The following is a 13,666-nucleotide window of genomic DNA, read 5'->3' as shown; positions in this document are numbered from 1 at the left end:
CCTGTCCAATACGAGTAACGGGACAGCCATCTTCCTGAGGACCAGCATCAGCGGGAAAATATTACATGTACAGCAAAAAGGGAACAGATTTTGTGAATTCTTTGTTTTCAGATTCCTTGCTAAAAGCAGCGGGCACACATGATTAGACACATCTTGGCAAATTCACGTGACCCTGACACAGGCAAGATGATCTACAGCCTAAGGCAGAGGAAGAAACTTGAACCAGTGCCTCTATGAAAACATGCTGCCTTCTCCCAAATTACTGCTATTTATTCTAAAATTAGGAAGAGAGTATGAAAAAACAGGCAAAAGACAACCTGCCTATTGCCTCAAATTCGTTGCTCTTCATGTGTCTTCAATCACTGCCTTGGCAAGAGCTTTTTGTTTTATTCTTTAGAAACATGAGCCAAATGTAAAGTCCTTCACTAACACAGAAGTTCACTGGCTTCCTCGAGAGCAAGCACCAAGCACAGGAGAGCTGTATTTCCAATTCTCCAGGAGTTCACCAGTAATTTTGACACACAAACAATAGGATGAGAGACATAATACTTGTGACGGTAGCAAATTCTGCGTGCACACATACTGTGCATAGTTCCAGGAAGTAGGGTGGGTATCACTTTCCTTTAAGTAAAGGTCATAATACACATTAGTAGACAATATTTAGCCAAAATGAAACACAGAAGCCTGGCTTCTGTGTCATTTCTTAGTTTTCTTTCTCACTAAAATCCATCCATCTCCCTCCTCCCTCCTCCCCACCCAGAAAGAACTCACCTTTGATGGGTTGAATGGAATACCCAGGTATGAAGAGCCTCGGAAACCACAGCGATTTAGATTGGATCCTAGAAAATAAAACCATGTACTTATTTAAAGTATATTTTATTTTTGAAAAGACTCTAAAGCAGATCAATTATATATTCTTTCAGAAACTGAGTATTTTAGTACCAAAGCTTTGTCACTGTCTCCATTTTCATTCTAGCATGTGCCAGGTGTGTTCTCACTTTATGGGAATCTCACTTAATTTTCCAACCAGTCAGAGACAAAATAATGATTTCCTACCACATATCTTTAGTTTATACCCTACCTCACTGCAGGCAAAATGCTTTCAAATCTTTTCTATATGATTATTTTTCATGTGATCAACATAATCAACCCCGTGTTAAACAGCAGAAAACAGAAGCCCAGAGGTTAAGTGACATGTTCAAAGTAACAATCAGTTAATTACACATCTGGATCTGGAATCCTAACTTCCCTTCCACTGCCTTTTTATTTTAACTTACTGCTTCTTTATATGTGAGCAAACTAAACATCTAAGATGCCCTAGTCACAAAAAAATGTATGTACTTTGTATTTTAAATTTTAAAAACTTTTTTTTTTATTAATTTTTGAGAGAGACAGAGAGCGAGCAGGGGAGGGGCAGAGAGAAAGGGAGAGAGAAAATCCCAAGCAGGCTCCGCACCGTCATCACGGAGCCTGATGTAGGATTCAAACTTACAAACCACGAGATCATGACCTGCGCAGAAACCAAGAGTCGGGTGCTTAACCAAATGAGCCACCCAGGCACCCCCCGCCCCATACTTTGTATTTTAGTACGGACAAACCTTTGTTCTGAGTCCAATGATCCACTCTACTTTGTTTTTATTTTTTATTTTAGAGAGAGAGCGCGCACACATGCAAGCAGGTAAAGGGCGGGGTGGGGGGTAGGGAGAGAGAATGTGAAGCAGGCTCCATGCTCAGCTCAGAGCCCAACATGGGGCTTGATCCCTGGGATTATGACCTGAGCTGAAATCGGGTCAACTGAACCACCAAGGCACCCCATCCACTCTGCTTTGAAGTACTAGGAACTTGAGAAAGAAAATAAGCTGGAAACGAAGTCACATCCATGAAAAGGGAGCCCTGTGCATTGGTGGTGGGAATATAAATTGGTACAGCCATTATGGAATACAGTATGGAGGTTCTTCAAAAAATTATACACAGAACTACTATATGATTCAGCAATGCCACCACTGGGTAGATAGCCAAAGGAAACAAAATCACCATTTCAAAGAGATATGTGCACCCCCATGATCACTGCAACATAATTTATAACAGCCAAGACATGGAAACAACCTAAGTGTCTATCAACAGAGGAGTGAAAAAATCTCTCTCTTTCTCTCTCACACACACATACACACACCCCCACTGGATGAGTGGATAAAGAAAATTTCACACACACACACACACACACACACACACACACACACACACACACACGACATCCAGAATGTTAATCAGCCATGAAAGAGCAAATTCTGCCTTTTGTGACATTATGGATGCCACATGCAATAAGTCAGAGGGAAACAAATATTGTATGTTCTCACTTACATGTGGAATTTAAAAAGGCTGAAACATGGAAACAGAGCAGAATGGTAGTTGACAGGAGCTGGGAGAAATGGTGAGATGTTAGTCAAAAGTACAAACGTCTACCTATAAGATGAGTAAGTTCTGGGGATCTAATGCACAGGATGATGACTATAATTAATAGGACTGTGTTATAGACTTGAAAGTTATTAGGAGAGATCTTAAATGTTGTCACCACACACTCACACAGGGTAATCATGTAAGGGGACTGTGGTAATCATTCTGCAATATATTCATGTATCAAACATCATGTTGTATACTTTACATTTACATGTGTTATATGTCAACAATACCTTTATGAAGCTGCAAAAAAAAACCTATAAATGAATAATTAGTTATACCCACAACAAGAAAATGGTTATGGGTTTGATTGCTGTTAGAAAATCAGCATGATAGACACGGAAGATAGAAATGTAGTATCAGCAGACTGTACTGTATCATTAATAAAAAAAAAACCAAAAACGCAGATTTATAAATATGTTCTGACGTGAGAAACCAGTTTCATATCTCTTAGGACTGGAACATGACTAAATCATAGTAAATGTTTTTCACTCTATTTTTTCAAGACAGGTACTCTATTCAGCTTTCTATCTCTCATAAACTTACGACAGTAACTTAAACATTAATTTCTTATACAATTTAGGGAACTTTATCCACTAAATTTAAAATTCTCCACTAACCACCTTACACCATTAACAAAAAAATCTGAAAAAGGGTATTACCTAATGGTGATGATATTAATGAACATAGTTCTCTTATCTCTGCTAAAGACTTTTAAATGACTAAGCCACTTAAGACTCGCCATTATATAATAAGAGTCATAAAAAGGCTCAGACTCTGAATGGATAATGCTACATCTGAGAATTGACTCCAGGAACTTCCCATAGAGAAAGGTCATATGCACAGAAACACCCAGGGCAATATTACACTGGTGAAAATTTAGAAGCAACACAGAAGTCCAAGAGGTTAAATATAATACTATATCTCGTCAAAGGAACATGATACTAATAATAATTAGGGAAAACTATGTAGCAACATGGAGAAATGATCAAGTTAAGAGAAAAGGTAGGATGCGAACATTTATGTGATTATGTTTACAATTAACCAAAGGATGCTTATCAACAAAGCCCAGAAAGGAATAAAGTAATATTGTGTGGAATGACAGGAGAGTGAATTCTATTCTTTGTATCAGTCAGTGTTGCCATAACAAATTATCACAGAACTTATTAACTTGAAACCACACCCATTTGTTATCCAGCAGTTCTGTAAGTTCCAAAGTCCAAGATCAGCCTCACCAGGCTGGAATGGAGAGCCGCCAGGGGCTGCGCTCCCTACTGGAGGCTCTGGGGGACAGTTGGCCCCACGTTCCTTCCGCTCGTCCAGTGTGTGGGACTGAGTCTCCACATCCTTGATCACCGCCAGCTGGGGCCCTTGCCACTGCTCACACCTGGGCCCCTGGACCCAAGCGTCTGCAACGGGGCTGAAATCTTTCTCCTGTCCTAGGGCCTCCCCTGTACATGGAACACCTACAGATCATCTCCCTATTTTGAGGTCAGCTGACCAGTAACCTTAACTTCATCTTCAAAGTCCATGGTGCTTAGTGTTTGAATAAGTACGGTACAGGAATTTAGGGGAGAGAGAGGGCGAGGGGGAACATCTTAATTCTAACACAGCTTCCAAACTCCAAACTGGGTGTAATGTTATACTTTTCTAAAAATAATTGTCTTCACCAAGTCACAGATGTCTTTATCCCTTTATCACCACTTGTTTTAATCTTCCAAATTGGGGGAGCGGCATGTCAAAGGTGTATTTTCCCTAGGCTTAATATTTCATCGGATGCTGAAATTATCTTCCTTAATTCCTGACATATTTTTTTAATGTTTTTTTTTTCCTCTCTTATTTCCCCTTAGGAATGCCCTTTTAAAGATTATCCTTTTTTTTTTTTTTTTTTTAAATGTTTATTTATTGGGGCGCCTGGGTGGCTCAGTCAGTTAAACATCTCTTAGTTTCGGCTCAGGTCACGATTGCATGGCTCCTGAGTTCGAGCCCCACATGGGGGTCCATGCTGTCAGTGCAGAGCCTGTTTGGGATTTTCTGTCTCCTCTCCTCTTCCTCTCTCCCTGCCCCTCCCCCGCTTGTGCCCGTGCATGCACACTCTCTCTCTCAAAATAAAAACTTAAAAAATGTTTTTAAATGTTTATTTATTGGGGGTGGGGCAGAGAGAGAGGGAGAGAATCTCAAGCAGGCTCAGCAGAGTCAGTGCAGAGCTGGATGCGGGGCTCAATCTCACAAAAAATAAGCCTTAAAAAAAATGGGGGTTGGGGGAGAAAGTTGTGCATCCCTGTTTCAGGTTTGAGTATATACTTCACTTAAGAAGCCTACCTTGAGTCCCCTCCTAAAAGGGTCCTGCCTCAATGCTGATGGCTGCTGAATGCTGCTGAATGAAGGCTGGGGTGGCTGTGTCAATTTCTTAAAATAAAACAATGTCTCCTGAATGCCTGACTCTTCCTATCAGGCTCTGCAGCATTTTACCCATAGTAGAACTGCTTTCAAAATTCAATCTTCTCTAAGAGACTAGAAATCAATTATATATAAATCTTCAGGTACCTCTGAATTATAAGGCAAAGGTTTACATTCAAACTTAACAAAATTTTTTTTAAATGTTTATTAATTTTTGAGAGAGAGAAAAAGAGCACACATGTATGGGAAGGGGCGGAGAGAGAGGGGGACAGAGGATCCAAAGCAGCGTGGACGCTGATAGCAGCGAGCCCAATGTGGGGCTTAAACTCACCAACCGTGACATCATCCATGACCTGAGCCCAAGTCAGAGGCTTAATCAACTGAGGCAACCAGGTGCTCCTACATTCAAACTTGTTAAAAGTTCTGCAGTGAAGTCATAATCAAAAACCAAAAAAACAAAACAAAAAGACAAAAAACAAAAAAAATTCAATCCTCTCAATTCCTGCCACCACTTTATCACCTAGGTTTACGTAATATTCTAAATCCTGTGTTTTTGAGGTGCCTGGCTGGCTCAGTCAGTACAGCATGTGACTCTTGATCTTGGGGTTGTGAGTTCAAGCCCCATGTTGGGTGTAGAGACTACTTAAAAATAAAATCTTTAAAAAACAGTAATAGATCCTGTGCTGCCATTTCAACAATCTTCATAGCACTTTCACCAGGGGTAGGTTCCATCTCAAGAAACCACTTTTTTTGCTCATCCATAAGGAGCAACTCCTCATCCGTTCAAGATTTACCATGAGATTGCAGGAATTCGGTCACATCTTCAGGCTCCACTTCTAGCTCTCCTGATGTTTCCACTACATCTGCAGGGAATTCCTCCACTGAAGTCTAGGACCCCTCCAGGTCATCCATGAGAGCTGGAATTAACTTCTTCCAAACTCCTGTGAATGTATTTTGACCTCTTCCCATGAAACACAGATGTTCTTTGTGGCATCTAGACTGGGGAATCATTTCCAGAAGGTTTTTATTTTATTTTACCTAGATCCATCAGGGAAATCCCTACTTATGGCAGCTACAGCCTTACAATGCATTTCAATAAGACCTGAAAGTCAAAATGACTCCTTGACCCCTGAGCTGCAGAATGGATGCTGTGTTAACAGGCATGAAAACAACATTAATCTCACTATACATCTTCATCTGAGCTCTTGGGTGATCAAGTACACTGTCAATGAGCAATAATATTTTGAAGGAAATCTTTTCTGAGCAGTTCTCAACAGCGGGCCTAACATATTCAGTAAACCATGTTGTAAACAGATGTGCTGTCATCCAGTCTTTGTTGTTCCATTTATAGAGCACAGGCAGAGTAGAGTTAGCAGAATTGAGGGCCCTAGGATTTTCAGAAATGGTAAATGAGGGGCACCTGGATGGCTCAGGGGGGGGCTAAGTGTCCGACTTGTGCTTTTGGCTCAAGTCATGATCTCACAGTGAGTTCAAGCTTCACACTGGGCTTTGAGTTGACAGCAGAGATTCTGCTAGGGATTCTCGGTCTCCCTCTCTCTCTCAAACATAAATAAATAAACATTTAAAAAAGAGAGAGAGAAATGGTAAACGAGCACTGGCTTGTACTGAAAGTCACCAACTGCCTTAGCTCCTAGAAAGCTAGGCACTGACTTTTCTCTAGCTGGGAAAGTCATAGATGGTATTTTCTTCTAGAAGAAGGCTGTTTTGTCTACACTGAACATTTTTTTAGTGTAGCCACCTTCATGAATTATCTTAGATCTTCTGGATAACTTGCTGCAGTATCTGTATCAGCACCTGCTGCTGCACCTGGTACTTTTATGTTACAAAAATGGCTTCTTTCCTTAAACCTCACAAACCAACGTCTGCTGGCTTCAAACTTCTCTTCTGCAGCTTCCTCACCTCCCAGACTTCATGGAAATGAAGGGAGTCTTGCTCTGGATTAGGTTTTGACTTAAGGAAATGTTGTGGCTGAGAACTTTCACCACCAGCAATAAGGCCGTTGTGCTCTCCATTTATGTGTTCAGTGGAGTAGCACTTTTTAAGTTTTATTTTTACTTAATTAATCTCTAGACCCAACATGAAGCTCAAACTCACGACCCTGATACCAAGAGTGGCATGCTCTTCCGACTGAGCCAGCCAGGTACCCCTGGAGTAGCACTTTTAATTTCCTTCAAGAACTCTTCCTCTGCACTCACAACTTGACTGACTGGCACAAGAGATCTAGCTTTTGGCCCGCTAGGCTTTTGACATGCCTTCCTCACCAAGCTTAATCATTTCTAGCTTATGATTTAAAGTGACAGATGTGCAAGCTCTTTCCTTCCATTTGAAGGCTGAGAGGCCATTGTAGGGTTCCTAACTGGCCTAATTTCAATATTGTTGTGTCTCAGGGACTCAGGAGGCCTGAGGAGAGGGATGAGGAGGAACGGCCGGTCAGTGGAGCAGTCACAACACACACATTTAGCAGATAAGTGCGCCATCTTATATGGGCACAGGTTGTCGCGCCCCAAAACAATCTGAATAGTAACGTCAAAGATCGCTGATCACGCATCACCATAACGCACGTAACAAAAGTCTGAAACACCGCGAAAATTACCCAAATGTGGAACAGAGACACAAAATAAGCAAACGCTGTTGGAAAAATGGCACCAATAGACTTGCATGACACAGGGATGCCACAAACTTTCAATCCGTAAAAAATGGAGTATCTGCAAAACACAGTAAACTGAAGTGCAATAAAATGAAGGAACGCCTGTTAGGGTTTAAAAAAATGTTTCTGAATGAAATACCATTTCCTTACTGGTAAATAACTAAACGGCATTTTTATTTCCTCATTTCTATGTTGTTAGCTTATTTACATCAATAACTTTTCTGAAAAGGCAGCAAAAATACTGATGTTCAAAAATATCACCTAAGGTTAGGAGATGATGGCATGGACATGTGGAATCAAACTCAAGACCCTATTCCTACTAGCCCTGTGCTCCACAGGCAAGTAACAATCTCTCTGAGGTAGTTCTATTTCTGAGAGAGGAACAGTAATGTACTGCTAGCAGTATTTTGCAGGGTTCTTACCAGGGTTAAAGGACACGTTCTGATTATGCGTACCACAATGACCAAGGCACAATAAACAGTAACCACTTCAAGTCAATTCATTAGATTTAAACAAAAGTGAAGAGGAAAGTAACAGAAGCTTTCCTCTGAAACTGATTTTCTCTAAAATAAAAACACCTGCCTCCCCTCCGTTTTCAAAAGAGTGCACACTGAAAAGAAGGCATTGGGCAATCCTTTCTGGTTCTTGTCAAGATGTGCTTGCTATTGTGCTTTCGTTTATAATTCTAGTAAGCTTACCTATTCACGATAATTATTAAGTATAAACACGCAATTAATTCCAAATTTACAACTGGATGCATATTTAGGATAGTTTAAGCTTCCTTGGAGGTTATTAGACAGCGCCATCTAGTGCTCCTATTCAGTAGTAGCAGAATAAACTGGAAGTGTGGTTCAGATCCCAGAAGAATCAAATGCATAATTTGAAAAAACACAGTACATGCCTCTTGGGTCCTAACTCAGGTCCACATCAGAACCATCTGAGTGGGGCATGGACACTCATGTATATAAAAAGAAAAACAATCCCTGCTTGATATACAATTAGAATTGAGAACCACTGATGTGGTGAATGTATCCTCCACTATCACAGAGCCACAAAGTCAAACTAGTTTACTTTGTTACGTGGAAGCTGGTTTAGACAGCAATACATCATAAAAATCCAGGTTACTGAAGAAAAATGCAATTGGGTACATGGGAAGAAAAAGAGAATCAGCAAAAATGGGAGTATGTACAGGGATATAATATGCATGTGTGTTTATATGGGAGCATGTAGAGGGATGTGCTTATTAGAGAATGTGTTTAGCTGTCTATGGCAAGGGAAAACAATCCTTTTGTCTTTATTTTTTGTGTCTGCACGTGAAAGACAATCATTAAACTACAAAGCTGACTTCTTGATGACTGGAGCATCTCTCAGTTTAAAACTTAGGGTTTTAGGGGTGCCTGGATAGCTCAGGTGGTTAAATGTCCAACTCTTGATTTCAGCCCAGGTCATGATCTCACGTAGAGCCTGCTTAAGATCTTAAGATTCTCTCCCTCTGTCCCTCCTCCACTGGCACGCACTCTCTCTTAAAAGAAAATAAAAAAACTTTTTTCATGTTTGTTTATTTTTGAGAGAGATAAAGTGCAAGGAGGGGAGGGGCAGAGAGAGAAGAGACAGATCTGAAGCAGGCTCCAGGCTCTGAGCTGTCAACACAGAGCCCAACGTGGGACTCAAACTCACGAACGGTGAGATCATGACCTGAGCCAATATCGAAAGCTTAACCAACTGAGCTACCCAGGTGCCCCCCCCCAAATATTTTAATTACTTTTTTAATGTTTATTTGGGGGGGGGCGGGTAGAGAGAGAGAGGGAGACACAGAATCTGAAGCAGGCTCCAGGCTCTGGGCTGTCAGCACAGAGTCTGACATGGGGCTGGAACCCACAAGCCTTGAGGTCATGATCTGAGCTGAAATCAGAAGCTTAACCAACTAAGCCACCCAGGCACCCCCCAAAATAAAATCTTTAAATCTTAGGGTTTTACTATTAAGCTCATAATAAACACCAACTGTATGTCAAACATTATAAAGGCAATATGTCTGGGTATTCTTTAAACAAAACAGTTATAAATCTATAAAATGTAAAACCTCAATGGCAGTTTAAAAAGATTTTAGTCACTGAAGCTGCTTTTCATAAGAAAGCAGCATATTACCCACTCTTCTAAGAGAAAATTTTACTGTGACATAAAAATACATTAAAAATTATATTTAGGTACTTCTAACAAAGAACAACTCTTGGGTTACAATATCTCCATGCTATTAATAGTGGCCATGCTAGTTAAATATAATTTAAAACCTGATTTGGTCATGTTCTCAATTTTCTCGTCCCCATTTTTTAAAAATATATTTTTAAAGTTTATTCATTTATTTTTAGAGACAGAGCGAGCGGGGGAGGGACAGAGAGAGGGAGACAGAGAAACCCATGCAAGCTCTGCACCCTCAACAAAGAGCCTGATGTTGGGCTCGAACTCAGGAACCATGAGATCATGATCTGGGCCAAGGGTAGATGCTTAACTGAGCCACCCAGGCACCCCTCTAATTCCCATTTTAACCACTAGGTTTTTGCACTAAGCCAACAACTCAAGTGAGGAACGTGGCAATTTTTTTATGTACAAATGGAGGTGTACATTTTATTAGCACAGAAATAATTCCTCAGAGATCTCAAGAAACACGTGCAAGGTGAACAAAATATTCTAGAGCCTACAAAATGGGTTTGTAGATCTATTCTCTAAATTTCACAGATAAGTTTCAGAGTCAGACCTAGGCCAACTACAGAAAAGGCATCCAACAAATGGATGTTTCATCCAACCAACCAGTAAATGGAGAATTCAGACTTGCAGCTGGATTGTGAACAGATGTGTGGTGTGGCCTACCAGACACACAGTGAGGGACACTGGACATTTGGGCACATCACCACTGCAGGGCTATCTTTGCAAAAAATATACTTTTTTTAAGGTTTATGTATTTTGATAGAGACAGAGAGATAAACAGACAGAGACAGAGACAGACAGAGACAGAACACCAGCAGGGAAGTGGCAGAGAGAGAAGGAGACAGATAATCCGAAGCAGGCTCTGCACTGGCAGCATGGAGCCCGATGCAGGGCTCCAACTCGCAAACCATGAGATCATGAGATGAGTTAAAACCAGGTAGACACTTAACTTATTGAGCCACCCAGGTGTCCCAATCTTTGCAAAAAATTCTTCACCTACAATGCTTCCAAAACAGACATTCTATATAATTTTTTCAATGTACAATATGCTCAGTTGAGCCACATGAGAACTATACTTACACTTGTGAGCATGTTATCAAACAAAGGCAGCAATGGACTGAAAAATCTAAACGAAATTCTCAACAGAAAAACACACACACGATACACAGAGCATCTATTGTACGGAATCAGTACTGGAAATATACAGTAATGGGAATATCAAAGGACTGCAAAACAGAAAACTGTGCTCTAAATTTTCCTCTAGCATTAACTAGTTATACATTGTTGTGGACAAATTATTAATCCCTTTGGATCTTAACATCCTCATTTGTAAAATGACGGACTATAAAATTCTTTGCTTTGTTCTAGCTGTGCCCTTAATGAGAAAAGGGAATACACAACAGCCAGACTAATCCTTTTTTATTTTTTTAATTTTTTTTTTTTTCAACGTTTTTTATTTATTTTTGGGACAGAGAGAGACAAAGCATGAACGGGGGAGGGGCAGAGAGAGAGGGAGACAGAATCGGAAACAGGCTCCAGGGTCCGAGCCATCAGCCCAGAGCCTGACGCGGGGCTCGAACTCACGGACCGCGAGATCGTGACCTGGCTGAAGTCGGACGCTTAACCGACTGCGCCACCCAGGCGCCCCAGACTAATCCTTTTTTAAATTAAAAAAATTATTTACTTATTTTGGGGAGAGCACAAGTTGGGGAGGGGCAGACAGAGGGGAACAGAGGATCCAAAGTAGGCTCTGCGTTGACAGGCTGACACCAGTGTGCCCAATGTGGGGCTCAAACTCACAAACCACGAGATCATGACCTGAGCTGAAGTCAGATGCTCAAGCAACTGAGCTACCCAGGTGCCCCTTTAATTTTTTTTTTTTTTTTTTTTTTTTTTACTGTTTATTTATTTTAGAGAGAGAATGAGAGAGAGAGAGAGAGAGAGAGAGAGAAATAGAATCCGAAGCAGGCTACAGGCTCTGAGCTGTCCGTACAGAGCCCGACACGGCGCTCAAATTCAGCAATTGTGAGATCATGACCTGAGCCCAAGTTGGATGCTTAACTGACTGAGCCAGCGAGACACCCCTCCCTTGTGTTTCTTAAACACTTCTGGAGGTTGGTGAGAAGGGCTCCAAATCTCCAATGGTGTGACCACACACTTAGACTAACATACCATTAGGGTCTTTACAACCCCAGAGTTAAGTGGAAAGCCAGGGTTAATTCTAATTAAATATTCACAATGCACTTAAGGGCCACACATGATGGTCTCCACTAGGGACCTACATACTTCACTAGCAGAGCAGCATGGGGACTTGGGAGTCAGAAGCCTGGGATTTCAGTCTGACTCTATCACTTAATATCTCTGTGTGGCCTCGGGCAGGTCTCCTCATCACTCTGCTTCTCATTTTCCATTATAAAATTTTAATTAACATATAGCATTATTTCTGCAATAGCAAAATATCAATATCCGTACATAACCATACAACCTTAAGTTTAGTTTTTTATTTTTGTTGTGTTTTGAAGAGGTTAAAGCTTTTCCTAACTTGAATTTTTAAATATAGAAACATGATAAACACTTAAACAGTGCAGATATATAGAATAAAATGAAAGTACTACCTAATCCTGGCATCCTCCCACGTCTGTTTCCATCTACCTCCCCCTCTACAAAGATTTTCTATATACCCTTACAGAGTTGTTCCTATACATTTTTAATCAAAGACTTTTATTAAAACATCTGAGTACATGTTGGCATATATAATTTAACCACAGAAGAACATTTTCAAATCAGTATGTATATACCTAGATCTACCTCAATCACTTGGCTACTGTGTACTATTCTTGGTAGACCATAGTTGATTGAACTGTTCCACTTTTTTTTTTTTTAATGTTTTTGTATTTAGTTTGAAGATCGAGCATGAGTGGGGGAAGGGCAGAGAGAAAGGGAGACACAGAATGCTAAGCAGGCTTCAGGCTCTGAGCTGTCAGCACAGAGCCCGACATGGGGCTTGAGCTCGTGAACTGCCACCATCAGTGACCTGAGCCAAAGTCGAACACTTAACCAACTAAGCCACCCAGGCACCCCTTAACTGATTCACTTTTGTGAACACTGATTCCCCCTCTAATTTGTCAGTGAGATGAACAATGCCGAAAAATATTCCACAGAGGTTTTTGTGCACACATATTAGTTTTCTGAGGTTAGTAACAACAAATTGCCTCGAATCTAGAGGCTTTCAACAACAAAAAGTATTCTCTCACAGCTCTGGAACCCAGAAGTCCAAAATCAAGGTGTTGGTAGGGCTGGTTCCTTCTGGAGGCTCGGAGGGAAAGTCCATTCTGGCTTCTCTCTTAGCTTCTGGCAGCTCTGGGCAATCCCAGCAGTCCCTCGTACTAACCGGCACTCTAATCTCCGCCTCCGCCCTGGCGCCACCTTCCCCCTGCGTCTTCAATCTCCCTCTTCCCTTCTCCTATAAGGACACCACTCACCAATCTGGAGATCTTTACCTTAATTACACCTGTGAAGGCCCCTATTCCAAGTAAGGTCATATTCTGAGGTTCTGATCGGACATAACTTTTGGGGCCATTAATCAACCCACGACCACACACACAAGAATATGTCAGTTGTATAAAAAATTATACTGCTAAAATACCTCTCAAAAGGTTACAATTGATCTTCATTTCCACCAAATGATACTAAAGTGCTCTTTCCCCTGATTCTTGCCAACTTTTAAAACTTCGGGCTAAATCTATGTGTTAGATAAAAAAATAATGCAATACTGTTTCTACTGCATCTCCCTGACTTTTCTAGTAAGGTTAATCCTGTATTTACTGTCTTCTTTTGAGAACCTCCTATTCTTAAATTTTGTCATTTTCTACGTGCTGATGTGTCATTTTCTTCTCAATCTTTTAAGAATTCTTCACAGCCTGGATATTAATATTTTAT

The 13,666-nt window shown here is 40.8% G+C and overlaps 1 protein-coding gene across 1 annotated transcript in view; it reads right to left on the bottom strand.

Moving 5' to 3' along the window:
• Positions 1 to 13,666, bottom strand: part of PGGT1B (protein geranylgeranyltransferase type I subunit beta) — a 62,479-nt gene that overhangs the window by 35,032 nt on the left and 13,781 nt on the right. Inside the window, exon 3 of the mRNA XM_058738715.1 lies at positions 772 to 839. Within this exon, the coding sequence (XP_058594698.1) occupies positions 772 to 839 (68 nt within the window). The remainder of the gene's footprint in view (positions 1 to 771; positions 840 to 13,666) is intronic.

The sequence above is a fragment of the Neofelis nebulosa genome, chromosome 1 (assembly GCF_028018385.1).
Source record: "Neofelis nebulosa isolate mNeoNeb1 chromosome 1, mNeoNeb1.pri, whole genome shotgun sequence".
NCBI classification, from domain to species: domain Eukaryota; kingdom Metazoa; phylum Chordata; class Mammalia; order Carnivora; family Felidae; genus Neofelis; species Neofelis nebulosa.
This window is presented reverse-complemented; position numbering and strand designations above follow the sequence as displayed.